A 27,762-nucleotide genomic window follows, 5' to 3' on the forward strand; every position below is an offset into this window, starting at 1 on the left:
TTTCAAGATGTCTTTGTTCTTTCTTGCTAATTGCTGTGACTAGCTCATAATTGCTTTGATTTTTTCGGGACTACATAGCAGTTTATCTATTAATTATACCGAAACATTCTCCATGTTATGAGGTACTATATAAGGCGGAGTAACGAGGTCTATTTTGTAGTTTGCAACATGGATTATTCTATACTGTTTAGCTGGCTCCTAATTTTCCTGTGGTTTCACATGGGAAACGGGTTGGAGAACGGCGGGTATCGGGAGCTTAGGTTGGATGCAGCAGCTGAATCCTGTCCAGATGATTTCTACTTTAATGAAACTATCAAAGCGTGCGTCTCTACAGACATTACAAGCTGTACCAATCGCCAGATAGGCAAATGTCCGATGGCTACAGATGTGGATAAGTTTTGCCTGTGCGTAGACAACCACCTTCAGATCTGGCAATGTCCCGAAGGAGCTTACTTCGATGCGAATCTATTGGTCTGCAGGATTGGAACCGTTGAGTGCCAGGAGCAACTTCTTGTGTCCGCATGCCCCAACAGCACTGCAAACGACGTCTTTTGCATCTGCATCAATGGAAAATTGCATCATGAATACTGTCCCACGGGGTATATCTTTGATTCCGCGCTGGCGTTTTGCGTGATGCGTAATGACGGGAACTTGCCCAGTTCGTCTGGAAAGTGTCAGCGACTTGGGTTGTTTGCAGATCCCGCCGACTGCTCAGGGTACTATCATTGTCGCGATAAGGGTAGTGATATTGAGTACTACAGATGCTCCGGAGGGACCATCTTTAATCCAATTTCCTTTGCGTGCGTTGCTGGAGCTTGTTGACCCAACGTGTGTAGTTCTTGGGCCTAGCCTATCTTGAAATAAAACTGATTAGCTTGGAAAAAGGTTCAATGAATTTCGGATTTATCAGTTCACGGTTTTGATGACAATCTTGCACAAATTACAATTTTAGCTACGCTTAGTAAGTTTTCTAAAAAAATTATTATAACGTCGTAGTATTTTTCTTTATCAAGTCGATAATACTTTTTAAAGCTTATCTTTTTAATTAAGGAAAAGACACTTGTCTGGCTGATTAGGAGGTGCTATAAAAGATAGTTCCTCAGTTGACCCACCAACAGTCTTCGAGATGAGGTCTTCAGTACCGGTTTTTCTACTCCTGCTCGCTCTGGCGATCGGATCGGCTGGGGCCGATGATAATCCCTGCCAGGATGTGCGCATTCCCGGCTTCGTTTGCCTAGACTGCACCACTTTGGGCTACTGCATCCGCGATGCCACCGGCAGCTGGGAAACGATGTCGATGCTGGGTTGCCAGTCGGAGTACAATTTCTTTTGCAGCGACGAGGGAACCTTCGGATGCACCTTTCAGGCGCAGTGCCAGGTGCCCACGAGGGGTCCCTTCAGCTGTCAGCAGGAGGGCTTGTTCCCGGATCCGTACGACTGCAGGAGGTACCACGAGTGCAGTGATCAGAGTGTGGACACCCCTCGCCTCTGCTCCAACGGAGCGGGTTACTCCACCCTCACGGGCACCTGTGTGCTTCCCCGCGAAAGTGAGCAGTGCACCAAGGAGCAGTTCACCTGCAGTCGATCGGGACAAGTGGGTGGATGGGCGGCTGACAGCCGGTACTTCTACGTCTGCGTTAGTGACGCGGCCAACTCGCTGTATCCGCTGATGATGAAGTGCCACGAAGGATTCGTTTTCAACAGTTACAGCTGTGTGCCTGACACCAGGAGCTTGAGAATCCAGGCGAACGAGTCTCACACGTGCATGAACAACGATAGGTACCCGTGTCCCTTCCGAACCTCTGAAATCGAATACTGCAAGTGCGTGAATGGAGAACTGGAGGTGATGACATGTCCCGCCGGTTTCCATATTGATGCTAGGATCATGACCTGCGTGACTGATAGGATCTATCAATGCTCGGACTTTGAGCTCCTTAGCTGTCCCAATGGCTCCACCAAGGATGAGTATTGCATATGCATCGATCACCAGCTGCAGATCTATAGCTGTCCAGTAGGACAGTATTTCAATGCTGAGACTCTGAAGTGCCAAGCGGAGTCAGAGGAATAAATTTCTCTCATAGTCCCAATAAATGGCTATTCAAAATATAAATTCCCACATTGATCTCTTTATGATAGACGAAAAATAACCTGCCAAATAGTGCACCTGCATAACTATAAACATTCACCAAATTTTAATAAGACCCAGTAACGACAACCATTCAGTTTGAATCTTAAGCCTAAGAAAGTGGAGGGAGCCTGATTTAATCGTCACATTCCCGCACCACAGGATGCAGGACGATCGAGGCTCCGTTGCAGCCCGTCCGATCCGAGATGAAGTCGTGGAAGTTGCTCTCCAGCGCCCACATGAAACGCTTGTGTCCCGGAAGGACTTGGGTGGACAGGCGGCAGTCGCCTCCCCGCTGCACCTCCTGCAGATTGGCGGCCTTGAAGCAGGTCTCCGAGTCCCACAGGTAGATGTCGTTCTCGCCCTTGTATCGGAAGAATAGCGAGGTGCCTCCGTCGGCGCCCAGGAGCACCGCCTGCTTGCCATAGGGCTTGGGACCCACGTCGATGATGGATCCCGCTCCCTGGCCCACGCGCAGGTACTCGCCCTTGATGGAATACAGACGGGGGGAGCTCAGGTAGCTGAAGAACAGGGTGGAGGTGCCGTCCGGCTTCGAGGTGAGCGCCACGTACAGGACATCGCTAGTGGGGGCGGTGGCCTTGGGCAGGACAATGCGGTAGGACTTGTTGCCCGTGATGTCGTACACCAGGATACTGCGGGCTCCAGCGTCAGCCACATATCTGTGGTTGGAGGTAAAGGAAATACAATGGGAAATGAGATTAGATATCGTGTACACAATGGGATTTTAATTGGCTGGTGAATGGCATATGAGCCACACTTCTGAGAACTACCTTGAGCAGATAAGATATGGGCCTCTTAGTGGCTAATTCACTTTTAATTTGCCCAGTGATCATTGATTAAAAGAATCTGACGCTTGGTAAAAGTACTTCAATTGCACTTCAAACTCTTGATTCTGCTTGATGATTTCAACGAATATTTATGACATCAATATGAATTTCTGAATATCTGGATGAAGGAATCTTGTTTCCTCTCATTCATGCATTCATTGTGCTAATAATTATTTGGAGATATTTTTGTACGTAATAATAGTTAGTAATTATCGTAATATTAATGTGAGGCATGGTATTAAACTGAGCCTAAATGTATCTGAATAAAAATGTAATAAATGAATTTTCTTGGATTTTCCAGAAACAAAAAGAAGAATAGCTAGTGGCACTCACACGAATGGCTTGTTGTCCTTGGAGTAGTCGACCACGATGAACTGCAGGCGACTCTCGGAGGTGACCAGGTCGCTCAGGTCGATGCTCTTGACCACCTTGTTGTTGGCCGTGTTTATGGCCACGATTTTGGGACTGCACCTGCGGATGGGCTGCTCCAGAGTGTTGACAATGCCCACGTCCAAGGCCCACAGAAGTCCCTGCGAACGCAGAAACAATTATTAATTGCTATCAATTGCAGCTCATGTTGATTGTTTTTAATGTTTTCATTTGCTGGCGGGTAATTGAAATGTTGACGGCGTTAAAAATTCCACACTCGCAAATATGTGGCAATAAAATGAGTATCAGCGAAAAGCACTGAATGGAAAATTGCGCAAATAAATAAATGCAGTTGCCTCGTTTGTTTGCTGTTTGTTATTGTTTCGTCGACTTTTGTGTAAATAAAATAAAGAAATGATTTGCATAAATGCAGCTAAATGGGCATGGCATTTAAATGAGAACGAATTGACGCCAACAATAATTGAAGGAAATCATTAAGTTGCAGCTTATGCTCGGAATTATAAGCAGTTCATTTGCATTGGGGCATATATACCCATGTAAATAGTACATATCATTGCAGTATCTGCGATGGCATCTGTCATTTAAAATTAAAGCTTACAAGTTCTGAAGTGCAATCGAAATGCACAAAACAAGGTTGGATAGCCTGTTCCAGGCATTTCCGAATTATTTCCGAGAACTTTTCACTGCATTTACATGTCACTTTTCAGCTGCAGTCCTTGCCTTTTACAATATTCCATTTACCCAACCACTTTTTCAGCCGTTATTCTACCCTTCAGTTGCCACCACCAAACCAATTGGCAGTCACGAATTTTATTTGGAGCTCTTCGCTTTTGTCGCCCCGTTTATTTGATTAAAAAAGCAATTTTTGGTCGACAGTCAGGATGGCCGGTTAAAAAGGCCGCCCGCAAAGGGTTAATGCGAAAACGACACCCTGGAGTAAAACTGCTCATTCTGATCGACTTTCAATGGCTAGCTGTGCACAGACACATTACTTTTTTTTTTACTACACATTAATTTTTTTGAATTCGGCACCCGGTAATATGCGAAGCTATCAAAAACCTCTTCCCATTAGGGCATACCCAAGCTACCCTTTAATCCACCCACTATTAAAATATGAATTGAGCATTTGGCAGAAATCAAGAAGGAAATGGGTCGAAAGTGCTATGCCGCCATGGTGGCCAAAAAATAGCAGTGCGTAATGAAAGCCAGAAATGGCATTTTGAATGAGACAACTCTTATGAGCCCCAAAAGAAAAAATGGCCCAAACAATACAGGCGTTAATTGCACTCACGTTCTGATCGACGGCTATGTCCACGACGGACTGCAGCGCCTGGCAGTTGCCCTCCTCCTGGATGGCCCAGCATGGATAGGGGGCGATCTTGGTCAGGCACTCGCCCTTCTTCAGATTGACCTTGCCGAGGGTGAAGGGCACGCCCTGCTTGTATCTGGGCAGGACCACGAAGGCCGAGTCCCGCTGCAGCTGGGCCCGGGTCACGATCACGTTCCGGGGCACGTAGCGGCCGGACTGGACGTAGATGTTCTTGGTGGACTCACAGGGCCAGTGGAGGCTGCTGCCACTCAGCTGGAAGGTCAGTTCGCTCAGCGGGTTCTTGTCGCACTTGGTGCCCCCAATGGCGTTGGAGGCGTCCGTCGATTCGTCGGTGGAGGAGCTGTATCCTGCCAAGACCAGGGAGGCGGAGGCAACGAGGAGCAGCAGGGGCAGCTGCGACATTTTCGGGCGTTTCTTTCTGCGCTTTCCACAAAGTGAGCTTCTTCACCCGGTTCACCACGTTGGCCAGCACATAAAACTGCCTGAGCGACGGCAGACCTGCATTTATATATAATACCCGACGACTTGTGCAGCCGGCATCTGGAGCGTGTTGCAGCAAGGTCGTTAGATGCTTGACACGGGGGGAAACAAGTGTCTGTCTGGCGTGGTTACCACCCAGCCAGCACGTCTGGCCTAATCCGGAAATCGGTCAGAACTCTTAGCCCGCTTGGCCACTCGGTTTCTAAGCAATGCGGAAACCGATGCGGAAAAGATATGCAAATGTGACCCCTTCTATAGTGTCAGCTCTACCTGGATTACTTGATTTTTCCTGAGCATTTAAATCAAATTTTCTGGATTTTTACTCCACTTATTTTCAATCTAATTGGCTTGATAACTATTTTTTCTATTTTGGCTATCTGCCTGCTTAATTAATCACTTCTGCTCCATTTATTAGTTTAAGTTTCCCCATATCAGCTTGTACTATGATGGCCATTTATGGGTACCTAATGAGTCACACTATTCCGTTCAATAAAATGGGCTAAAGTTGGGAAATTGCTGCTGTCACTCATCGATCGCTTGCGTTTCTGCATCCGACGGAGAACCAAGTTACACCCCTTGGCAGGCAAAGTTCAAGGGTCACTGCGAAACTGTCGGCAAAGTGGCCCAAAAGTTCAATATCAATGCTGACGTCTGTGACCTGCATTTCTGCGACCGAGAAAGTTTCAGTTACTTGGCTTGTGTTACCAGCTATTTTGGCTGACAAAAACATCTGTCAGCCCGCCTGCAGCTATCAGTTTGCTTTGGGGGCGAAAGCAGAAAGTTCGGGGAGATGGGGCACGTTATTCGCAGATAAGATTGCAAGTTGCCGGAGAATCGGAGGAGCCCCACAGCCGTGTGATTCACACCCAGAGTTTCGCGAAACTCTTCCAAATTGATTTCAGTTCTATTTTAAGATAAATGCAAAGGCGGCATTTTATCTCAGCCGGGAACTTTAAAAGGCGCTCCAAGTTCGGGCAAATCAAGTCGGGGGTATAGCTCAGGGGTAGAGCATTCGACTGCAGATCGAGAGGTCCCCGGTTCAAATCCGGGTGCCCCCTGGAACCACATTTTTGGTCATGTTTTTTTGCTGGCTACTCAAGGCTCTTTGTGGACTTAGGTGCTTTTCAGGCGGATCGAATTGAAGCTGTATCCGCCAGACGTGGCCGATGAACTCGTAAGAAACAGCGAATAAAAATGCTTTGACACATTGGGTTGGGCGGAGGAGGAGTCGGTGTCCAGCTGGGGAGTCCTTTGTTTGCCCCGCACCCCTGCGGGGATGGAGCAGCACGTGCATCGAATTATGACAAACAAAATGTTTAATCTCCTTACGGCAAATAACATTTCCCAGCAAATGAACATCGGCGGGTCAACATTTTGATAACCCTTTCATCGGGGTCAGACGGGCTGCTCCTTCCGCATGGCGGGATGAGGCCCGACCGGTCTGTCTATAATGCCAAGTTACATGCAGATTGAATTTTTGTGAATTTCGATTCAATAAACTGCCATAAGTCGCCCTCCCCCGATCGTAATCCCCGAATTTATGGCACTCACATGCCCAAAAGCAGGCGGATGCGATATGTGTGTGTGGGCGGGATTGTCAGTCAGGCAACATCTTCGGTGAGTCTGTAGATAAATATTTATGTGCTCCAACATAAATAAAAGCAAAGTATGCAAATGGAAATTTAACGATGCTAAGACTCTTTTACCCTGCAAGTAAAGCCCACAGATACGCTTATTAGAAAGCGTATAATCAGCAATAGTTTATTCATCTCTAGACATTAAATGATTAAGATAAGAAAGCACCACAATCAACAATAAAATTGAGCACTAAAACTCAACATATTCTATGGGTAGTGTATTTGTAAGAAATATCTTCACTCATTTGGAAATATTTTCTCCTTGATGTCGACAGATGCATACGAGTATAAATGCGATATGTAAAATTCCCATTGATGGCATATTGTGTGCAAAAAGTGAATATTCCATATGCACACAAGATAGCAGCAGGGTGCCAAGAGCAATTTGCCGGCGATCCAGAATGAAAAGAACCGGCCAAATAAATTCAATTATTGCAAAACAATTAAACAAAGATGGGCCACTGGATAAAGGCAATAATTTATGGCGGTTGCAAAAGGTTAAGAGCCCATGTGGACAACTTTAAGCAGACGTAAACAAAACTTGGCCGACGAAAGAAAGCCAGCAAAGTGAAAGCAAAGCACATAAATTAGGCGAGTGGCGAAATGTATTGGAAGATTAACTTTAACCGCAACTGATGACTTTTTAATACCCTGTACTGCAACTCTATCTGAGAACCAAGTTAAATCTAGGTTCACTGATCAAAGGAACCATATAAGTTTTTGAGTAAGAAGCCGTCACATATTTTATATCTGTGTATATCTGTGAGTTATAGCCCGCCCTGGAGTTCAGCATTTCCAAAGAAGTTTGCCAGAAGTTTTCATTTAATTTATGTGAAATTCCCGGCAAAGAAAATCGCGTTTCTCAGCACAAAGTTAAAAAGCATAAACCTCATTTGGCCCATTTACCAAAACAAATCAAAAATCAAACGTGACCACAGACAATTCTTTTTGTACATTTTTCGCTGCTGCTGCGGGCAAAAAAAAAGCACGACAAATTATTGGCTTATTTGCGTTTTCAATTGGATTTTTATTGGCACATATATAAAAAGGTGAACTTTTCTTTACTGCGCGCGGGAAAGAGCGAGCGCGTTTTAAAGAAGTCGCACATAATCCCCGACTTTGCCAAATGACGTATACGCCACGTTAACGGGCAATATACAAAAACTGTCAATGTAATGTGTGGAAATCGGCCTGCGGAAAGTGGGGGCATGGTTTTCCCGAGCAGTGGGTGATTCCCCAGCTAATGGGGGTCAGTCTGTAGTCGCCCGGTTGTCTCTTATCTACACCCAAAACTTTTTTTTGGCTTTTGTGGGCGGTAAGTGTTTACATAAATTATGTCAGATGAGTAGCCCGGAAATGCTTGTCATCAATTTTTTGCGCTCCATCTATGTACATATGTATGTGCGCTTGTCTCGTATAAATCATTCCGGGGAGTGGGGGAAAAGCCAACCGGAATGCGGGTTTCGGCTGACAATTTAACATGCCAAACACGTTGGTTTTGGTTTGGGGCGATTCCGGGTTGTCTGCCCGTATCGAGGGCCTTAACCTATTTAGGGGCAATTACGGTGATGGAAATGGCGAAATGGCCCAGGAATTCTTCGGGGAAATCCCAGGGATGCTGAGATTCTTCTCCCACTCTTTCAATCACTGTGTATTGGCTAACTTATGGATGGCAAAATCGCAGATTGAGGTCATTCTATTGCCAGCAATTAGTTTGCTAAAAATATCTCCGGCAATCTGGAGACACTTGTTGGGCTTCCGTTTTCAATTGACTGCAGTAATTGCAATGCCATTTTGTTAGTCGATTGGATAATTGAAGGAGGAAAGTGCCCTTCGCCTTGGTCCTTTAGCGTCTTTGGCAAACTTCCCAGGCTTCTGCCCAGGAATGGCTGGTTAGTATTTATATAATGAATGGCTAACCATTTAATTAATGTCTCAAGCTCATACGTTAAAGATTCAATTTCAACTTTAAATGCTATTAGTTTTTACCGCGTTTGCTGGTAAACTCTTGCCAAGGTTATACCGCTCGCAAAAAATCAGTCCAAAAGCTAAGAATTGGTTGCGAGGCACGTTGCCGATTTGTGGTCAGATTCTATGGGGTGTTGGGTTATATAAGCACGCCACTTGGCCAATTTGGGGAGCAGAACGCGCTCGTCGTTGCCACACCATTAACAATTGCTTCCACGATGAGACTGCACTTGGCCGTGATCCTTGGATTTTGCCTGGCCGGATTGGCCCGCTCGCAGGGCACCAAGTACGGATTGTGGACTCCGGATCGGGCGCACTCCGATTCCCAACCCATCCAGTGGACCGGTGGTCAGTTCGAGTTCCCCTGTGCCAGCACCAAGTCGCTCTTCAAGAGCTCCGGAAAGTTCATACCCAAGAATGTGATTGCCACGCGGGCCCAGCTCATTGGAGACACCATCTATCTGGCTCTGCCGCGCTACAGGAAGGGAGTTCCGGCCACGCTGGTGAAGACCAGTGCAAAACCGGGCACCTGCTCCACTACATTCAAGCCCTATCCCTGCTGGGATCTCCAGGAGGAGGGCAACTGCAAGGCCCTGCAATCGGTGGTGGATTTGGTGGTGGACCAGAACGAGGTGCTCTGGGTCTTGGACACGGGTATTGTGAACACTCTGGAGACTCCGGTGCGCAAGTGTCCCCCGAAAGTGGTGGCCATGTCGGTGAAAACTGGCAAGGTTCTGAAGACCGTCTCCCTGGAGGGCCTGACTTCGAGCAGTTCCCGTCTCCAATATCTGGTGGTGGACTATGCTCCGGATGGCGGCTGCTTCGTCTACGTTAGTGATGCCGCCAATCGGGCCATCATCGTGTACAATCTCCAGGCGGATAGGGGATTCAGGGTGGTGCTGCCCAAGGCCGTTACCGCCGGCTGTCGGTCGAGGGATGTCCTCTACATAGCCCTCATCCGCCGGGATTGTGGCTCCACGGAACTGTACTTCACGTACCTGAGCACCAGCAAGCTGTTCTCCCTGAAGTCTGAGTATCTGCGAAGTGGAGTGGCCGATGGACGCATCTTGGGTGAGTTTGTTTGGACCCTGATCTAGAATATTAAATTGGTACATTTTTGGCTTCAACTGTAAATTAACTGATGTGCCCTTTCCAGATCTCGGCAAGAAGCCCAGTCGCATGGTCATCATCGGCACGGACAACGGCTCGGCAATCTTCTTCCGGAACGAGGGCGATGCGGAGGTGTACCGCTGGGACACGAACTCCACGTTCGCGGAGGCCAACTTCAAGCCGGTTTACCGAAGCCAGACCTGCCAGCTGGTGACCCATGCGGTGCCCGATTACAAGCGGAATACGATGCGAGTCCTGCAGAGCAACTTCCCGGATTACATGCAGAACCGCGTTGGCTGCGGCGCCATCCAGCAGTTGGGTCTGATGCAGGGCTGTTGGTAGCCATGTCAACACCCACTTTTGGCCATCACTCGTCCCCCACAAGCCAATCCGATCCAGTAGACCCCGAACTGAAAGCTGAAAAATCAAAAACTGAAAGTGCCATTGCAGTTAGATTGGCAATAACCGCGAATGAGTTGCTTTAAAGGGCCCTCGAGTGCTCTTCGTATTCGGTATTGGTGTTTTTTGTACATAAACTAACGACTTTGGTCGCTATTGTCGTTATCTAAGCTAAGCAAATAAACGTTCACATTCGTACGGAACGAGAGGAGTAAATATTTGGGGCTACTGTATGTGAAACGGGAGTGCACATATGCATGGACATGATTTATTTTGCTTTAATAGCTTACTTCAATGATTTTGTTGCTGACAACTTTACCCGCCGTAAAACTTGGGAAAACAGCGACATTAATTAAGCTAATTGGATGTCCTGCTGTTAAAGTACTCAGTTGCCCTGATTATACTCCTCGCCGTTCACTGGCAGACAATCGAGAGGATCGAACTTCACAACCTGGAGAAGTTGGGTGTGGAAAAGGCCAGGCAAGTGTTAATTGGAAGTTGGCTGATAAATTGCACGGCATCCCTTGCAGTGGCTTCCGATTCCGTAAATTCCGTATATTCCACCGATTCAGTCGGAAAAACAGGCGCAAGGCGCCGCGGGAAATTGTGTTCGATATAAAATCAATTAATCAGCAACTCTGTCTGTGAGCTGCGAGTGTGACCTTTGCCCCGGGGGGCTGCGATATGGCTTCGTGGCGTGTTAACTACGCCCACTCGCAGTCTGGAGTGGATCACGCTGCAGCCCATGGAGCCCCAATAAATGTGACAATGCCACCCAGCTGTGCTCCAAAAATACCAAATGGTATAAAAGCCAGCCGAATCAACTCCAATCCCCCGCGTACTCGGATACTCCGAACCGCTGGGAGTGGGAGCAGCTGCCACCGAAAAGGCCATGATAAACTTGTCTCCTCTCGCTTGATTTACAAATGTAAGCGTGGGTGTTTTGGCCACCAAAGAATTCCTTTCCCAACCAAAACAAAGAGTGGGATTAGCTTGAATAAGATTGCAGCTTTGATACTGAACCAAAAATTAAGAAAGAAAAAGACTGAAAAAACCTAAGGAAAGGAAGTAATACCAAAATTAAAACGCCCACAAACCGTCCAAACCTGTCACGCCCCCATTTTTTTTTATTTTTTTGATGTGGTGATGTTGTATAAATTCATAAAAATTAATAAATGGCTGAAGTTCTGTACTCCATAAATCTACTTATCTTAATCGGATTTTGAAGTGGCATACCTATAAATGTTTCTAGCGTAATTATCTAAAAATCTGGATTAAAATTTGGATGTTACATTTTTTTTAATTTTGTTGTAATTTTTCTGATGTTATGATATTGTAGAAATTCAAAAAAGTCCAAATACTGAAGTTCTGAATTCCATAACTCAACCTATCTTAATCGGATTTTGAAGTGGCATACCTCTAAATGTTTCTGACGTAATTCTCTAAAAATCTGCATTCAAATTTAGAATTTTATTTTTTTTCGATTTTTTTGTAGTTTTTCTGATGAGATTGTAGGAATTCAAAAATGTCCAAAGACTGAAATTCTAAATTCCATAACTCAACTTATCTTAATCGGATTTTGAAGTGGCATACCTGTAAATGTTTCTTACGTAATTCTCTAAAAATCTGCATTCAAATTTAGAATTTTATTTTTTTTCGATTTTTTTTTAGTTTTTCTGATGTGATGATATTGTAGGAATTCAAAAATGTCCAAAGACTGAAATTCTAAATTCCATAACTCAACTTATCTTAATCGGATTTTAAAGTAACATACCTCTAAACGTTTCTAGCGCAATTCTCTAAAAATCTGCATTCAAATTTGGATATTAATTTTTTGTAATTTTTCTGATGTTATGATATTGTAGAAATTCAAAAAAGTCCAAATACTGAATTTCTAAGTCCATAACTCAACTTATCTTAATCGGATTTTGAAGTGGCATACCTCTAAACGTTTCTAGCGCAATTCTCTAAAAATCTGCATTCAAATTTGGATATTAATTTTTTGTTGAATTTTTTGTAATTTTTCTGATGTTATGATATTGTAGAAATTCAAAAAAGTCCAAATACTGAAGTTCTTAAGTCCATAACTCAACTTATCTTAATCGGATTTTGAAGTGGCATACCTCTAAATGTTTCTGACGTAATTCTCTAAAAATCTGCATTCAAATTTAGAATTTTATTTTTTTTCGATTTTTTTGTAATTTTTCTGATGTTATGATATTGTAGAAATTCAAAAAAGTCCAAATACTGAAGTTCTGAATTCCATAACTCAACCTATCTTAATCGGATTTTGAAGTGGCATACCTCTAAATGTTTCTCTAAAAATCTGCATTCAAATTTAGAATTTTATTTTTTTTTGATTTTGTTGTAATTTTTCTGATGTTATGATAATGTAGAAATTCAAAAAAGTCCAAATACTGAAGTTCTGATTTCCTTAACTCAACCTATCTTAATCGGATTTTGAAGTGGCATACCTCTAAATATTTCTTACGTAATTCTCTAAAAATCTGCATTCAAATTTAGAATTCTATTTTTTTTCGATTTTTTTGTAGTTTTTCTGATGTGATGATATTGTAGGAATTCAAAAATGTCCAAAGACTGAAATTCTAAATTCCATAACTCAACTTATCTTAATGGCATACCTCTAAATGTTTCTGACGCAATTCTCTTAATCAATTTCTACTGACATTCCAGAAAATGTGAAAAATTTCACGTTTGCACTTTTACCAGCTGTGTAACGGGTAGTTGGGAAAGTCGACTATAGCATTCTATCTTGTTGGGTCTGAATTTGAGAATTTTTTTTTAGTTGCAACTCCCAGAGGTCCAGAAAGTATATGTGTTGGTTTGGAAATGGCAGATAAACTCCAAATTGAGTAGCTACAAAACTCATTAATTTTTAAAGTTCAACGAACAAAATCCTTTCCCAAGGGCATCACAAAGTATGTCTTTGATGTGACAAAATACGCAATAAGTATATTTGTTGAAGTACCGGAAAGATAACCGGAGCCCGCAGACAGTCGTTTTTGATGCCTACTGTGTCAAAAACAAAAACCGAATGCTGCAGAGGCGGCAAAAAGGCAGTCAAAAGGCAGTCAAAGGAACGTCAGGAACGTAAGCATAAGTCCCGACGGGAGTGACAAACGATTTTCCGCTGCACAGGTTTCCCCAGCCTCATCTTCCCGACGAGGAGATGCACAAAAAACCCGGGGTGTAATTAAATTATGCCCCGAAAAGCCGTATGAATATTTTAATTCTTCCTGCACATTTTCAAAGGGGCGCAACCAAGTGGAAAGCCCTGAAGTTGTGAAACTTTTAAGGCCCCTTAAATTTGCACACAACAATTATTTCGGTAGCACAAGTTAAGCTTGCCGGACATTTAAGAGATGTCTAAAGCCACTTTAAAGCCTGCGCCGCCAGAATAAATCAACTTCAATCCGCAGGAGATTGACAGACGAGAGAGTTCCTCCGCTTCGGCACCCAATCTGACTGAGGAACTAGGGACAGGGACTGTCAAAATGCCACCACCGAAACCCCGAACACAAAAGGACCTCCGCAGACCCAAAGGAGCGGTGGGACACTGCTGTGTGGCGCCCACTTGAAGTGGGTTTGACAGGGAGTGGCAGCTTCCCTCAAATGCTTTGATTTCTTTTGTACTCCGGTGCCTGAATGGGACAAAACATTCGAGGCACCACTTCTCCGGTTAATCGAAAAGCGAGAAAATCGACAGAGAATCGAGCTCTAGTGGAAAATTGCAAATGAAAGCGTGAACACGAAGCGCAAATAAATCTGTTAACAAAATATCAACAACTTTCGCCGGCAGCTGTGCCACCGCCAAGGAGCCTTTAAAGTCTTTCGAGCAGATAGTTCGTGATGCCCAAGGCGATTTTGAATCTTCTTTAATGGTTCACTGAAAGAAATACTCTTTCATAAATCGATTGTAGGCTGCACAAAATGGTGATACAGAACTATCAGAATACTCTTACATGACCTATGAAGTAGGTTTATTATTGAATGAAAAGGAATAGCTAATTCAACGTGTATGTGCATATTACTCACGTGCTTTTCTCCAAGTGTATGTTCCCTCACATTGTCTGATGTTTCTGCATTTCCATATGGACTGAGAGGATTATCGCTACGGGGTCCAAAAAGCTGCACGCATCGAAATCCTGTTCTGCGGTTGGGCTGCCATGGCAGCGGCAGCTTTTCCGGCTCCGCCCCTGTCAAGTCAGCACATCCTGGCCCCCCATTTTCCCCGAATTTCCCCGAACCTTGACACGCGTCCATTTTCCGCTAACACGTCAACGCATCTCTTCATCTCCATGTGAATCTCCATTGAGAGACAGAGGGCTGGACGGGCGACGGCTGAGTGCTATCGGATATAGTTGGGCCACTCAACGCTGCTCCCGGGGCGAGCTTTAATGCAAAGTAGCTAACTGGTTTAGGGACAAGCCCCCGGCGTATGTGGCTGGGGCGGGGAGTGGGAAATGCCCAAGGCGTAGGACAAAAATGGGTGCCAAATGACTTCCGACCAGGCTTATTTTAGACGGGTCACGTGCTGGCAGGAAAATCAACAATAATAGGCGAATCATACACATGCGGAAAAACGACAATTTTCTTATGATTTTTAAAATAATTTAAATAATTGAAATGTAGATGTTTCATTATGGGAATGTATGCATTATATTCATATCATTAATTAATATAAAATACACTTTTTAAGACAACGCCTTTTACATTTTTCAATGTCTCACTTAAATACAAATTTCTTAATGTTAATATTTTGGTATTATAATTCGGATTATTCAGCTATTCTTTATTTTCTGTATACATTTATAATTTTCGGCCGAAGCATAATCGAAGTTCTTTTGTGGCTTGACGGCAGATCGATGCAATTGAAAAATAATTGAACATCTCGAACGCTTATTGAATGTCATTTGGAAATTCATGGATGTGCGGATGGGTAGGCTCCCGAAGGACAAGGAGGAGGAGCAGAAGGAGGCGGATCTGGGCGAGAACTCGCATATCTAATGGATCCCCGCCACGTGCAGACATTCCACATTGTCAACGCTTCGCATTCCTCCGGCCCAACACGATGGGAAAAAGGAAAATTATTGATTTGGTTTTATCGGCACTTAGGCCCTAATAATTGAGATCCTCGCCTTTGGCCCACTTTTTTGCGCAGCAAAGAGACGTGTGAATCCTGGGCTTGAGACGTCAGAGTCCTGTGCGAAATGTGACATAAATTGAAGGATGATTTGGAAAAGGGAAATCTGTGTTTTCTTTTTTGGGGGAAGTTAATGCCGCCCTCGGGGGCTTGTCAATCAGAAATCTCTTCAAACTGAAGCCCAACGCGGCAGGAATATATTACCGAAAGCGCGAATTAAATTATATCTTTTTTAAAGAGATTTAAATGAAATTATTACATTATTACCTGAACTTAATTAAAGCTAAAAGCGAAGAAATAAGTAAGTTTTTATGCAGAATCTGCTTACTTCCCTTTCCTCACATAGCTTGTTTTCACGACAAATTCTATTTAGATAAAGCCCACTTAAATGCTGGAGAAATCATGTCATAAACTGCTGACGTTAATCAACATATGCTTTAAAATAAGCCGTGAGTAAGAGGGAGGAAGTAAATTGAAATGCAAACATAAATTTCGCCAAATAGATCCGCACATAAATCTAACATGAAGCAGTTGCGAAATAAAAAGTAAATAAATACCAGCCCAAATAAGATAAACGAACGTTTTACGAGCACTCGACGGGGATTTTAAACACATTCGCAGCAGGTTCTATTAAAAGCCCGTTGTAGTTGGGAAAAGTGGAAAAATTGTCGGGGTGAGTAGGTAGTCGTCGCAGTTTATCATTTCATTTGATGATTTATTACTCATACGCCAAGGGGTCCGAAAAAAGGGTTAACTGCCATATGGACTTTCTGATGCTCCATAAATTTGACCAGCAAAAAGTTTGCCTAAATATACTTTTGGCGCGCTGAAAGTTCAATAAAAACCTTTTCATTCATAAAAACAAATCGAATGGGATCCACTGGAAAAGCAGCAGCAAAAGCAAACGGAAAACCAAACTTCTGCAAAGGAGAGAGGAAAACTTTTTTTACATTCTCTCGTTGTTTTCAAGGAAAATTGTTATTCCGGCTCTCTGTTTTGCACAGACTCTGCAACTTCAACAAGTCGTCCAGCTGTTGCCTTCTGTGGATGCCATGTGGATTCTGTCTTCCGCCCAGCTGCACCAGTTGCTTCTGGTGGAACGCGTTTTTCCCCTGGGTTTCCCTGGCTTTTCCGAACAGCTGTTCGACCGCTGCCGCTGCCGGCGTCGACGCCAGAAAGCTGGCAACACTTTCGACAGGCGCGCAGGAAAAGCCGACCGTCGATTTCCCGAGAGCTCGGGGAAAATCGTGAGCAGCTGCCGCTCGAGTTTTTCGCAGTTTTTCAGTTGGTTTTCCATTGCGGTGCCGTACGCACGTGTCTCGGAGTTTTCCCGGCCGAAAATACAATTCGAAAACGTCGGATATGTGCCCCTAAGATGCAAAATCCTAATAATTGCTATTTTCGGTTAAGCGCGGTGCAGTGAATTTTTCGTAATATAAGTTTTTCGATTTGTGTAAGTTGGCTTCTCGCATTCTCATTTTCATCGGCTGGTCAGTGAACTTTTGGTCATCTAAACATTCTTCTAATCGCATTTGGTATCTGACATCTGTTCATTTCGCCCAACTTGTATTTCATTTATGGCTGAAAAAGGTTTATCTGATTAGCATAATGGGATCCATGGGGACAGTGTGCTTAATGTCCTGCAAATTGTATTCGGTGTAATTTTCTGGGTGTGTACCATTTGATGGATGTAGGTAGCCCAGTAATAAGTTATAAAGAAGAAAGAAAAGGCTGCCCGAATGATTAAGAAAGGATTCTTAATGGGAATTTTAATTTGCTTTAAATGAGTTAAGTGAACAGTAAGCAGCCAAACCAGATGTATAAGTCATTGAAGAAACTTTTCTGGAGCCGTAAAGATATGATTGCTTAAAAAAAGTGGTTTTAGAAAATGGTAAATATAATAATGCATTTGGAATCATGAATTATAGAAAGATTCGTTTTTAATTTCATTATGTTCTGTGAACTACATCATTTTGATTTCAAAGTTTTTATTCATTTCCGATTTCTGTCTATTTTCCGCACCCTTCCAATTGTGGAAAAGTTTAGAAATTAATTGAAGGCATGTGGACTTTGCAATTTAACTGAAAATTTTTCCACCTATCTGCATTTTTGGGGAACTTTTCTGCTCCATTTCGGCCACAAATTTATTGACGGCTTTTTATGATCAATGGGTCCGCAAAAGTGCAATCCATGGGCCAGAATCAACTGGCAACTAGGGAGCCCTTCGGAAAAACCGATGGAAAACCTGAGAAGGCCGTGGCAAGGGAACATAAAATACATGTGATGCTCGCATCTTGTCAATGAACAAATAAACAAATAACACGGGAATGGGACAACAAACATTGTTTGCACAAATGCGGGAAAGTCGTAAAAAGTGTTGTAAGCATGAAATTTGAATTTCGAAGAAAAATATGGGAAAAAACAAGCATTCGTGAGGGGAAACAAACATAAAGTAAACCTCAAACAAATGTATACAAAAATTGTTGGCGTTTCGTGCTAGATTCCTTTTGGGCTTCTTTCAACTTTGCGCAATGCCTGCTGCTTTTTTATGGCCACAATAAATAAAAGTCAACTAGAGTAGAAAGGCCACTGGCAAACAATGGACAAAATGTTGGCTTGCGAAAATGTTTGCACAGTCGAAAAGTAGCAAACAAAAAAAAAAACCACCGAATGGCGGTCCAGATAGCGCAAAGTTTTCTAATTTCCCTCAAGGAAATTGCGGTGCAAGCCTTTCGAGAACCGCCAGTCATGTCAATAGAAGATACAATGCATAAAACTTTCAATTTATGGACATCCAGAGGGTTAACAGCTCGACGTAATTAGTAGCATGTGCGAAATCGCAATTCTCGCAGCTGCCGAGAGTCCATAATGCCACCCAATTTATGCACTTGCCCGCTGGCTTTAATTGCCAGTCGATGTGTTGACACATTTAGCCGAAGCAGAAGACCGTAAATTGCGGCACCAAATTGTTGGCATACCCATCATGGAATGTCATCATGGAGTGGCAAGAGTCGCCGCCATGCACTTCAATCCATCCCAATCGATTCCAATCCCAAGTTCAGTCTCTTTCCAATGCCAAATCCCATCGAGTCCATTGTGCGGAGACCTGAACTTTTCGGTCTCGGTTAAGTTGGGCAGCTAATTAATTCTGATGCCTGCTGCCAGCTGCCACTGCCACAGTCCGGATTCGGTGTCTCAGCCCAGATGAGACAGTAATTGTCCGTTGTGGTTCGGTTTTGGCCAGGCCAGGACGACGGCTCAAGACGGAGCACGTGCCACTGGCTCAAGCCCAGTCAATTGCCAGCGGCTCTTAGCAAAGGCAAACTTTGGTTGCATAGTCGGCGTGCTCTTGGTTTTGAGTATCATTTAAATTAATTGCCGGAGTTTAGCTCACAAAAGAATGTAGAAACATTTAATTTGTCGGGCCTTTGTTTAACAAGTTCTGTATTACATGTCTTCTTAAGGTTCTTTGACTCGTTTTTCTGTCTCCAGGCATCGCATTTTGCTTAAAAAGAACCATATCATCTGAGTTCAAAAAAAAGTAAGTGGTAATTCAGTTTAATACTGAAATTTAACCTGTTATCTTCCTCTCATGTTGAATATTATATATAATTGCCAAACAATTGCGTTAATGTTTAAAAGTCGTAACTAATAAGTTACACATTTCCTTGTTTCTGTAACGTTCTCCTTCTATTTGTGTTCTCTAGGGCGTATGTGTTATTTAGCTTTAGTGCATTACGCATACGCCACGTCGGCCGCTGACTTTTAAATCCCAGGCGCCAGAGCGTAAAATCATAATTTCCATTATTGTTGTATAATAATTTCCGTCGCTTAAGCCAAATAAGCGACGTCAAGGTTGGAAAGTTGAGCTGTTGAGCCACATGTGTGTCTGGCATAAATTGTCAGCTCTTTTTATGAAGGAAGTGGGGACATTTTACAGCCTGTTACAAAAGTTTAAGCCTGACAAAAGTTTGGTCCGCCCATCACGTTCGTTTGCTAGCAAAAATAACTGAATTCAAATGAGGGCGGGTCAAAAGATTTATGCTCATTTCTTTGGGTAGCCGCATTTCTGCCGAAGTCCGATAAAAGTAAGACGACCGAATGGCAGGCGGGCTATTCATCAGCTATCTAGGCACATGCTGCCGAAGCAAGAGGAATATGGTAGAAGACCCTTAATGGATCAATAATTCACATTGCCAGTGCCGAGCCGGGATACTCGGCTTTGGGCGGGGGTCTACCTATACTCGTACATACATCCGAGCACTCGAAAGCCTGGCTGCGTAATATTTTCATGCAACGCTAAATGCAAGGTCAGATCCAGTGGCCCCCATCATAATCGCAATCGCAAAAGTTTTCACATGTGCCATGCATGAGCGGACCATAACCATATCTCGTATTTATATCACTTCCTTCCCTTCGCTTTCGCCTTTCAGTTCAGTCGGAAAATAGCATTGCATAAATCTGGGCAAATATTACGCATACGCAGCATGGTCGTGCGGAAGTCATATCAAGCGGCATATCATCTTGCCATCTGTCAGCGCAGCGCGCAGCAAATCTCAGCCATAAATGATGACTGCATTTAAATGTTGTTTATGCCGATGCGTTCTACCAAAAAGTCAGTGTGAATTATTCGGTCCTCGGGGAGCTTGTTTAATTAAATTAAATGCATCTGGCAAGGAAAGGATGTCGCATCGCATGAGCACTAGAGCACTGGAGGGGAAACTACGAGCGTCAGTAAATACTCGTAAAGTACCGAGAAGAACCATTAGTGGATAAGTCCTTACTTTCGTCTTTCATTTACGCGCTCAACAGTTTCCCAAAAAACAGATTTTACCGTGATTTGCAGCTCGGCAGCTCTACCGCCTTGTATTTAAGGCACTTAAAGTGTGCATCAGTAAGCTAAGACAAATGTTCATTACATTTAAAAAGAGTAATTGAAAGTTTGGTGTACTGCAATATCCTTTTATCACTGTGCAATGTATCTGCCAGTTCCAAGGATGTGTGGCTGCGAAATTGGCAGATAAACTTGACTATCTGAATGCAAGCACATTATTGGAAGCATTGAAGATTAAAGCCGCCGACAAGATAGATCGAATGCAATTATTCTGATGGCGCCTGGCAGAGAAATAACTATTTTTGGCCGGCTCTTTAAGCCCAAGTGCTTTGTTTGGGGGCAAGGGACTTGGACTTGGTCTTGCACTTGGACTTGTACTTGGACTAGGACCGACACGCTCGTGAGAATAAACAAAGTCAATGGCAGCGGCAAATAGACAAAAGACGCGAAAGACAGCGGCCCTTAAAAGATTATAAAAGGAGCGTGGAGTGTTGTGGGTGGGTGGATGTGGATGTGGATGTCTGATGGCCAGACAAACTGTTGCTCATGCCCCATGAAGCATGGCAGGGAGCATAAGTGGAAGTCGTATCGTAGATGGCATTCATTATTTCTCTTTTTGTGCATTCTTGTTTTTTTGTGACTGGCTGATAGCTGTCGATACAGAATCTGAAACAGTTATCAAGCAGCCGCAGCGGAAAAGTTACGATTCAGCAATATTCCTTTATGTTTATGTCCAGTTTTGTGGTCAGCTCTTAAAGAGCTCTTTGCCAGAGTTATGAGTTTCTTGTCCTGTCACATAAACACGTTCAGCACCGAAAAATGAGATCTCTCTCATGCCGCTGGCACAATACAAATGGGATTTTCAGTCAGGTCTCTAATTTACATACTCGTATGCTTATCAGAGCCCGCCAACCACATATCATTCCCACTGTCCAATTTCTCAGCTCGAGACTTTTGTGCAACAAAAGAAATGGAAATTGCACTGAGACAAGGCATCAACAAGCTCCCGGCAGTCAGACAGATGGCAAGTCGAAACTTCTGGGAAAAAGTCCTTGCCGTGGGCCGGAAGGACAAAGGGTTGCCGGGAAGCAAAGACTTTTGCGGCATAAACAGGAAGCACTAAGGACGCATTACCTGCTGTTGACATTTCGCAGCCACCCAGGCATGGAACGTGAGGTCTTCGGTTCAGAGAAGATCTAAGTTCCTCCCTTTCGCCCACTGAGCACTTGTACGTTGCTATTCTTGCACCATGCTGGTTCCCTAAAGACTTTAAATATCTCTGGGTTAATTAAGGATGCACAAGGAGAAAACCTGAATGCTTTTCTGGTTAAAATTATACTACCACTGCCTCCCAAAAAGCGATTAGAACGCTTTACACTATATACACTAATCGCTTTCTAAAGCATCTAATTAATTATCAACCATTTTCCCCATGCAGTACAAAGGTTTAGGACCATTGAAAGTGACTTAAAAGAGATTTCAACTATAGCTGCAGCAGGCAATCTCGTAACTTTGCCACATCTGTTTCATCTGTGTGCTCTAACAAGGAGTGACTTGCACTTCAGTCGGCCATTTACGGCAGCACCTTCTGCCACTTTCCGATGGCCGAAACCCGCATGTCATTGTCAGTCATCAGAGCCCTTGGCCATCTACTTTTCCCATCCCACAGCCACACGCCTAATTCATTCATTTATTCATCGTGTGCCCGCACCTTGCTTTGGCATCGTAATCGATCGCTCCAAACGGTTCAATTGCGCTGATGGCACTAGACCAACTTCACTTGGCCAACAATCCTCCTGTGCCAACAAATCATTCTGTGAGTCATGCTGCAAAAAGCTATAACTTGTGCACGGAGCAAAAGAAAGAGTTTGGCATGTGCAAGTCACGAATAAAAATTATTATATTGTTTGTACAAATCGGATTTTATTGGCAGTTGAATCAGGCTGTTCATAACTTTATATGTTCCAGCAGGCAATAAAATGTAATAGTCATATTTTGTAATTGAGTCTTCTAAACATTATTTCGTATATACTGAAATGACTAAAGGTATAAAGGCAAGAAAGCTATAAAAGCATGGATATTGAATTCTAGTTCGTTGCTCTATGTGTAACTTTGTTGGTTTTATTGGAGGCCTGGCAATTTATTAAATCCCAATCCCTCTTCCACAGTTTGATGCTCGCACGTGAGAAACAAGCTCTCAAATGGAGAATAATGGCCGGATTGGCGACCTACAACCTGTGCACCCCGAAAATGCATGTCAATGGCCCAAGTTGTGGGCGGTGGTCCGTGGCCGGTGGGCGTGGCAGCACGAGCTGACAGTCACTGGCATTCACTTAGGGCCAAGTACGTTCCTCGGGCCCTCAACTGCTGCCAAGAGTAGTTCCTGCTCAGGTTTCTTAAGTTCGGCTTGCTCCAAAAGTAACATGTCCGAGAAACACTTTGCCATTCGACTTCTCCGGCAGCCACTCACTCGGTCTGAGATTTCCACGCGCGGCACCCGGAAAAGTCCGCGTGGAAAACTGGGGGGTGTTAAGAGATGTGGTGTTGCTGTGTGTGCAAGTCTCGAGAGCCCTTAAGTGCGTTACAGGCCACTTGGCCTTGTCTTACAGCAAATCTCTCACAATGCAGCAGTCGCCATTTTTATTCAGTATTCACATTCATTCAAATTCAAGAAGACTACTCGGCTTAGTGTAATTTTCTCGAGTTGCCTAAAGCTGCTTGACCCAATTTTTTGTTCGAGCTTCCTCAAAGATTTTAGTTTCGAGTCTTTAAGTTCTCTTTTTGTGCAACTTTAACTTAATTAAAACACTTGCTTTGATTCTGGCTTCGCTTAGTTAGTAGTTGGTGTAGGCAAAGCCTCCAAAACAATTCAAGTGTCCGACCGGAAAAGTGGAAATGTACCAAATGGAAAAGCAAATAGAACGGCAGTGGCGAAATTCCGAACCACTGGGCATTCAGTTCAGGTTGGCTTAGTTGTAGATGTTTCGAGTCCTTTTTGGGCAGCTCAGCTCGATTGTCACTTCAAGGTAACCGAGCGTTTTGTAGCCGTCTTTTGTTCGCCTCGCCTTTGTCGTCTCACCTGAATCTGTTACCTTTGGTCAAAAGGACAAGAGCTGTGTAAATTTCGGGACTCGCTTTAGAATTCCCCTCCTCAATATGCATTTTCAAAAGCAGATCATAAGATGGGCAGCGAAGCAGGACTAGTGATGGTCTAGTTCATGGGCTATAGTGTTTCTTAGCAGGGTTCAGAGGACTTGAATAAGCATTCCATAAATAAAAAACTGGTTGTGAACTGTACTCTTCAATTTTTGATGGAATCTCCATCTCTTCAATATGACTGCCCGGTCTTAATCGTGGCCCAATCAGCCCTCGGTAAATGTAAATCCTCGTAAGTTGGGCTGCACGTGAAGAGACCCATAGAAATTACAAAAGCCTGCGCCATAAAATGCGAAAAACCTCAAGAGCAGCCCAACACCCCCAGCAGCCCTGGGGAGAAAACTTAATTGCAGCATGTTGAGCCTGGGTAACAGTGCGTATGAGCAATATAACGCCAACAAGTCGAAGGTGAATGCTTGGGGAGTGCACGGAAACGAAAAGGGGCGCAGACTTTTCCCAACACAAGCCCCAGTTTAATTCCAATGCCCTCGTCGCTTTATGTGTGTCTTTGTGCGTGTCTCCCCGGGAAAAACTAACAAAAATGCAATTTATGCTGCGTCTTCTGGCCGTGCCGCGTTCCGCAAGTCGATGGGAATATAAAAACTGGCCATAAAGTACGACAAACATGCTGCCATCACACGCTTCATGTGAGAATGCCATTTAAAATGTGTTTTAAATAGGCAAAAACGGCGCAAGCTGTTGGGAAATAAACCTTAATAACGCAAATGGTCGGGTGCTGCGTGCACGGAGAAAAAAATACCACAGTTTTAAAGCGTTCCACGTTATTAGACAGCTTGTAGTATTGGCTAAAAGCGTGCAGCGGCGTTAGAATGCCGTGCGTAAAATATACCTTTATAAGTGAGAATTATTGCATTTTCAGTTGGTATTTCGATTTTTCCCAGTGCGCAGGTGTGTCCCAAATATAAATGACGTTAATGTAAAAAAATTGTGTAATTTTCTAATGAATATTATTCGCACACACGCGTCGAATCGCGGAGGCAAAGGCTATCAGCCACCAGGTATGCAGAACCAAATTAACATTATCCAGCGAGAATTGCCACCCACAATCCCCACACATTGATTAGTGTGTATTAGTATGTGCGGCACGGCAATGGCTCGGAGTTAAATGGAGCGTGGCGTGGTTCCTAATGCCCCAACTGTGATGAAGGGATCAGGATCAGGTGGAGCCAAAGGTGCAGGTAAGCTGGGGCGTTATGACTTACCCCCAGGGTCTGGTGTCAGAATGAAAAGTTATCCGGGCGGACAGAGCTCACGGGAAAGGAAATATTATTCGAAAAAGTATTGAACAGCCTCAGGTCTTTTGATTCTTCAACGAAAGGAGAGGAGAAAAAGTTTGGGCAGGACTTTTTAATTGCGAGTTCTACATTTCTGCTGGGAAACTTTTTTGCCAAATTAATGAGAAATGCCTGTAAAACATTCCAGTCACAGCAGACAGTTGGGCTTCAAGTGCTCTCCATTTTTATGGTCGCTCTACTATATCCATTACTTGTGGATTTTAGCAACTTCAGCTTGGATGATATGAAATTTATGCATTAATAAGGCAGTATCAGCAACAATTTACCCCGAGCCAAAAGCAAACAATTGGCCATGGCCAGCTGGTTTCGGGCAAGTAATTCAATTTTATTATGACATAGCAGTTAAAATGTTTGACTATGGAAAATGGATGGTGCTTTTTCCGGCCATTTTTTTTTTTCTTTTTTTGCGATGTCGTCTAGTCGCCACCGAAAGGCGTCTGGAAATTCAGTTAACGCCATTATGTTTTTTGCCCTTCGACGCAAACTAAATGTTGTGAGCTGACGGCTTGTCCGCCAAATTGATGGCGCTTTAATAGAAAGAAAATTCGGGGAAATAAAAACCGTCGAACCGCGAAGCACCAGCGGCAGCAGCAGGTACTTGATAATAAATTGAAAAATAATATTGAGCAGACTTTGCCCCAGTTTTTTCTCCTTCGGTTCCCTTAGCTCTCGCTTTTGCTTTTGCTTTTGCTTTTTTGTTTGGGGATTGCCTGTCATGTCCTTGCAATCGAAATTCGTGGCCATTGCGACATGAGGACGTGCTCGCCACAAGTGCCTGGGATTGTATCTTTGGTAGAATTGCTGAGTCCCTACACTGGGAATAAAGTGTTGCGTTAGAAGAGATAGCAAGGTGACAAAAGGTGAATATTAAACGTAGGAAAATCCCTTCTCACTCATCACTCGTTATCGCAAAATGCCAGGATGAGTAATATTATCTTCAAATGAGTGCCAGGTCGTGTGATTAAGGAATGAGATTTCTGAAAGTGCAGCTTTCGGCTTTAGTGTGCAACAGGATGTTAGCAGAATGGAATTTTCTTAAAAGGGTCTCCTTGCACTCGAATTTCCCACTTTTCCTAATCCTTGTCATCGGAAAATTTGGTCTGCTTGTTAGGTTTATATGGCAGCAACGGATATTATTTTCCTAGCGCGACAGCCAGCATTGCGAAGCGGAAAATATAAACTGCACAGAAGAGTTTCCGCTGTCGATGAGCCGGGGAAATACTAAAGATACCAGCCAAAACCCCATAAATTCTTATTCGACATGGTTTTGTCTTCAAGTCGGAGCTAAACTCAATTTATGGGTGAAACAGCTGCTGTGGAACAGCGGAAGTTAATTGCTTTTTAAAAATGAAATTAACTTTTACTGCAGGCCACACATTTACTATTGGATTAGCGGGCAGAAATTTAATGGCAGCAAATTAGGTGTTGCAATTAATAGCCAATAAACTGTGAAATTAGTTAGAGCTTTTATGGTTATTCTCTAATGACATTAGGATAATTAAAAATGCTTAAATCGCTAAATACGATTTGTATTGATTTCATGAAATCTCCCTATGGGTTATGGGTATCTGTGCGTTCATCGAGTTTAAGTGTAAAAAATTCTGCATTAGGCAGCCGAAATGTTCCAGAAATAGATCCATTGTCAGCAGTTCATTCACGACAACGAGGTGTGAAAAATTCTATTTATCGCTGTCCGACTTTCTCCCGTGTGTCCCGCATATGTGGGTGTAATAATTTATTAATATTTTATACTCAACAGACAAAGGGAATAATCGCTGGAGAGCCGGGGCTTATGCTGCTAATCAACTGCCGATTGCCGATGGCAGGCAGAATTCCACTGTAATAAACATGTCGATGAGCAATAAACCAGCGATGGGATGAAATGGCCTAGACTACAACAATAAACAAGTCCGATAAGCCGGCCAGATTAATATAATATTCCGTGGGCCCTGGGCAAACAAATTAAAACGGAAAAGTGCCAGCTCACACACCCAAACACACGGGGAGCTGCTAAATTGAAACGAATTGCTGAGCCAGCATTATGGCATATGGCTCCATTTGGGGAAAGTGGGCATAATTATGATATAATGGAAGTAAATGGCGTGACACTTGGCACACATCGGCATTCATCAGTATTCATAACCACTGCAGTTTCAATTACCGCAGATTGAAATATTAATTCTGTGGTCGCTCTCTAACTGCGCAGCAATGGTTAATCATTCATAAAATATTGGTTTATTAGGCACTTCCTAGCTATAAATCGAGTTTACTGCCCTCGAAATAGGCTATCATAATATTATACCGCTGTGTCCCGCTATTCACTGCAATTAAAATAATGAATTGCGATCCAATCAAAGCCAATTAAGTAAAGCTGCTGCCATTGTCAACACTGTAAATGAATCTAAATATAACCGAAGAGGTGAGTCGAGGAAAATGCACAGGAAAACTAATCAGTGCAAAACAGCATAATGGCCGGAAAAAAGTTGGCTGCAACTTAAGCGGCGGCCTAAATGGACTAGCAATTACCTTGAACTAAGAAAATGGCACCGAGATGCCTTCAATTTGAGTCCTGTACTGGAAACTATTAGTGGGAAAAATGAGAAAACTTTTCAGACTAAAGTAACCAACTATCATATTCCCTTTTAATAAGCGTAGTTTCTAAAAGAACGCTTTATTGTTCTACAATATCTGTGGAAATACATTTGCCATTCACTGACTGCTATTGCAAGAGGGATTTTCCGGAATTGGCCTTAAAATATGCAGCTACATATATCCCCTGTGAGGGACAACCGTTGACATGTTTGTGGCTGATCCCAGGGATTCCATTTCCACCATGACCACACGACATTCAACTGTCCGTGTTTGCACCCGCTGAGCCAAAGCGTTTTCTGAATGCTTAATTACAGAATGCGCTCATGTTTGGGCGCCGACTTTTGGGGCGCCTTAGTTGGCAAATATTTGAGAGAGAAAGCGTTAGCACTCGACATGTTGACACTTTCCCCCCA

General features: G+C 43.6%; 4 protein-coding genes and 1 non-coding gene across 5 annotated transcripts; 4 read left to right on the top strand and 1 right to left on the bottom strand.

Annotated features, from left to right (window-relative positions):
• Window positions 1–168: 168 nt before the first annotated feature.
• Window positions 169–822, top strand: LOC6546527. Its single transcript, XM_001971226.1, has one exon. It carries the CDS (start codon window positions 169–171, stop codon window positions 820–822), a length of 654 nt encoding a protein of 217 aa, XP_001971262.1.
• A 295-nt stretch (window positions 823–1,117) lies between these two features.
• Window positions 1,118–2,142, top strand: LOC6546528. The gene has a single exon (XM_001971227.2). The coding sequence runs from the start codon at window positions 1,127–1,129 to the stop codon at window positions 2,066–2,068; it is 942 nt and encodes a 313-aa protein (XP_001971263.1). The 5' UTR covers window positions 1,118–1,126; the 3' UTR covers window positions 2,069–2,142.
• A 38-nt stretch (window positions 2,143–2,180) lies between these two features.
• Window positions 2,181–5,173, bottom strand: LOC6546529 (major royal jelly protein 1). The gene is made up of 3 exons (XM_001971228.3): window positions 4,655–5,173; window positions 3,307–3,503; window positions 2,181–2,805 (listed from the first exon to the last, which is right to left on the bottom strand). Exons 1-3 carry the CDS (start codon window positions 5,093–5,095, stop codon window positions 2,262–2,264), a joined length of 1,182 nt encoding a protein of 393 aa, XP_001971264.1. The 5' UTR covers window positions 5,096–5,173; the 3' UTR covers window positions 2,181–2,261.
• Window positions 5,174–6,159: 986 nt separating this feature from the next.
• Trnac-gca lies at window positions 6,160–6,231 on the top strand. Its single transcript has one exon. It is a non-coding gene; the product is annotated as a tRNA-Cys (tRNA).
• A 2,723-nt stretch (window positions 6,232–8,954) lies between these two features.
• On the top strand, window positions 8,955–10,486 carry LOC6546531 (protein yellow). The gene is made up of 2 exons (XM_001971229.3): window positions 8,955–9,849; window positions 9,935–10,486. Exons 1-2 carry the CDS (start codon window positions 8,997–8,999, stop codon window positions 10,228–10,230), a joined length of 1,149 nt encoding a protein of 382 aa, XP_001971265.1. The 5' UTR covers window positions 8,955–8,996; the 3' UTR covers window positions 10,231–10,486.
• The last annotated feature ends 17,276 nt before the right edge of the window (window positions 10,487–27,762 follow it).

The sequence above is a fragment of the Drosophila erecta genome, unplaced genomic scaffold (genome assembly GCF_003286155.1).
Source record: "Drosophila erecta strain 14021-0224.00,06,07 unplaced genomic scaffold, DereRS2 tig00000021-arrow-pilon, whole genome shotgun sequence".
NCBI lineage: Eukaryota > Metazoa > Arthropoda > Insecta > Diptera > Drosophilidae > Drosophila > Drosophila erecta.

What these genes read in the sequence shown, in the direction of transcription:
- LOC6546527 (XM_001971226.1), top strand. Translation starts at nt 169, where the DNA reads ATGGATTATTCTATACTGTTTAGCTGGCTCCTAATTTTCCTGTGGTTT.
- LOC6546528 (XM_001971227.2), top strand. Translation starts at nt 1,127, where the DNA reads ATGAGGTCTTCAGTACCGGTTTTTCTACTCCTGCTCGCTCTGGCGATC.
- LOC6546529 (XM_001971228.3), bottom strand. Translation starts at nt 5,095, where the DNA reads ATGTCGCAGCTGCCCCTGCTGCTCCTCGTTGCCTCCGCCTCCCTGGTC. An exon ending in ACATAGCCGTCGATCAGAAC is followed by an intron (nt 3,504 to 4,654) that starts GTGAGTGCAATT and finishes CTGCGTTCGCAG; the next exon opens with GGACTTCTGTGGGCCTTGGA. An exon ending in AAGGACAACAAGCCATTCGT is followed by an intron (nt 2,806 to 3,306) that starts GTGAGTGCCACT and finishes CTCCAACCACAG; the next exon opens with ATATGTGGCTGACGCTGGAG.
- LOC6546531 (XM_001971229.3), top strand. Translation starts at nt 8,997, where the DNA reads ATGAGACTGCACTTGGCCGTGATCCTTGGATTTTGCCTGGCCGGATTG. An exon ending in GGCCGATGGACGCATCTTGG is followed by an intron (nt 9,850 to 9,934) that starts GTGAGTTTGTTT and finishes TGCCCTTTCCAG; the next exon opens with ATCTCGGCAAGAAGCCCAGT.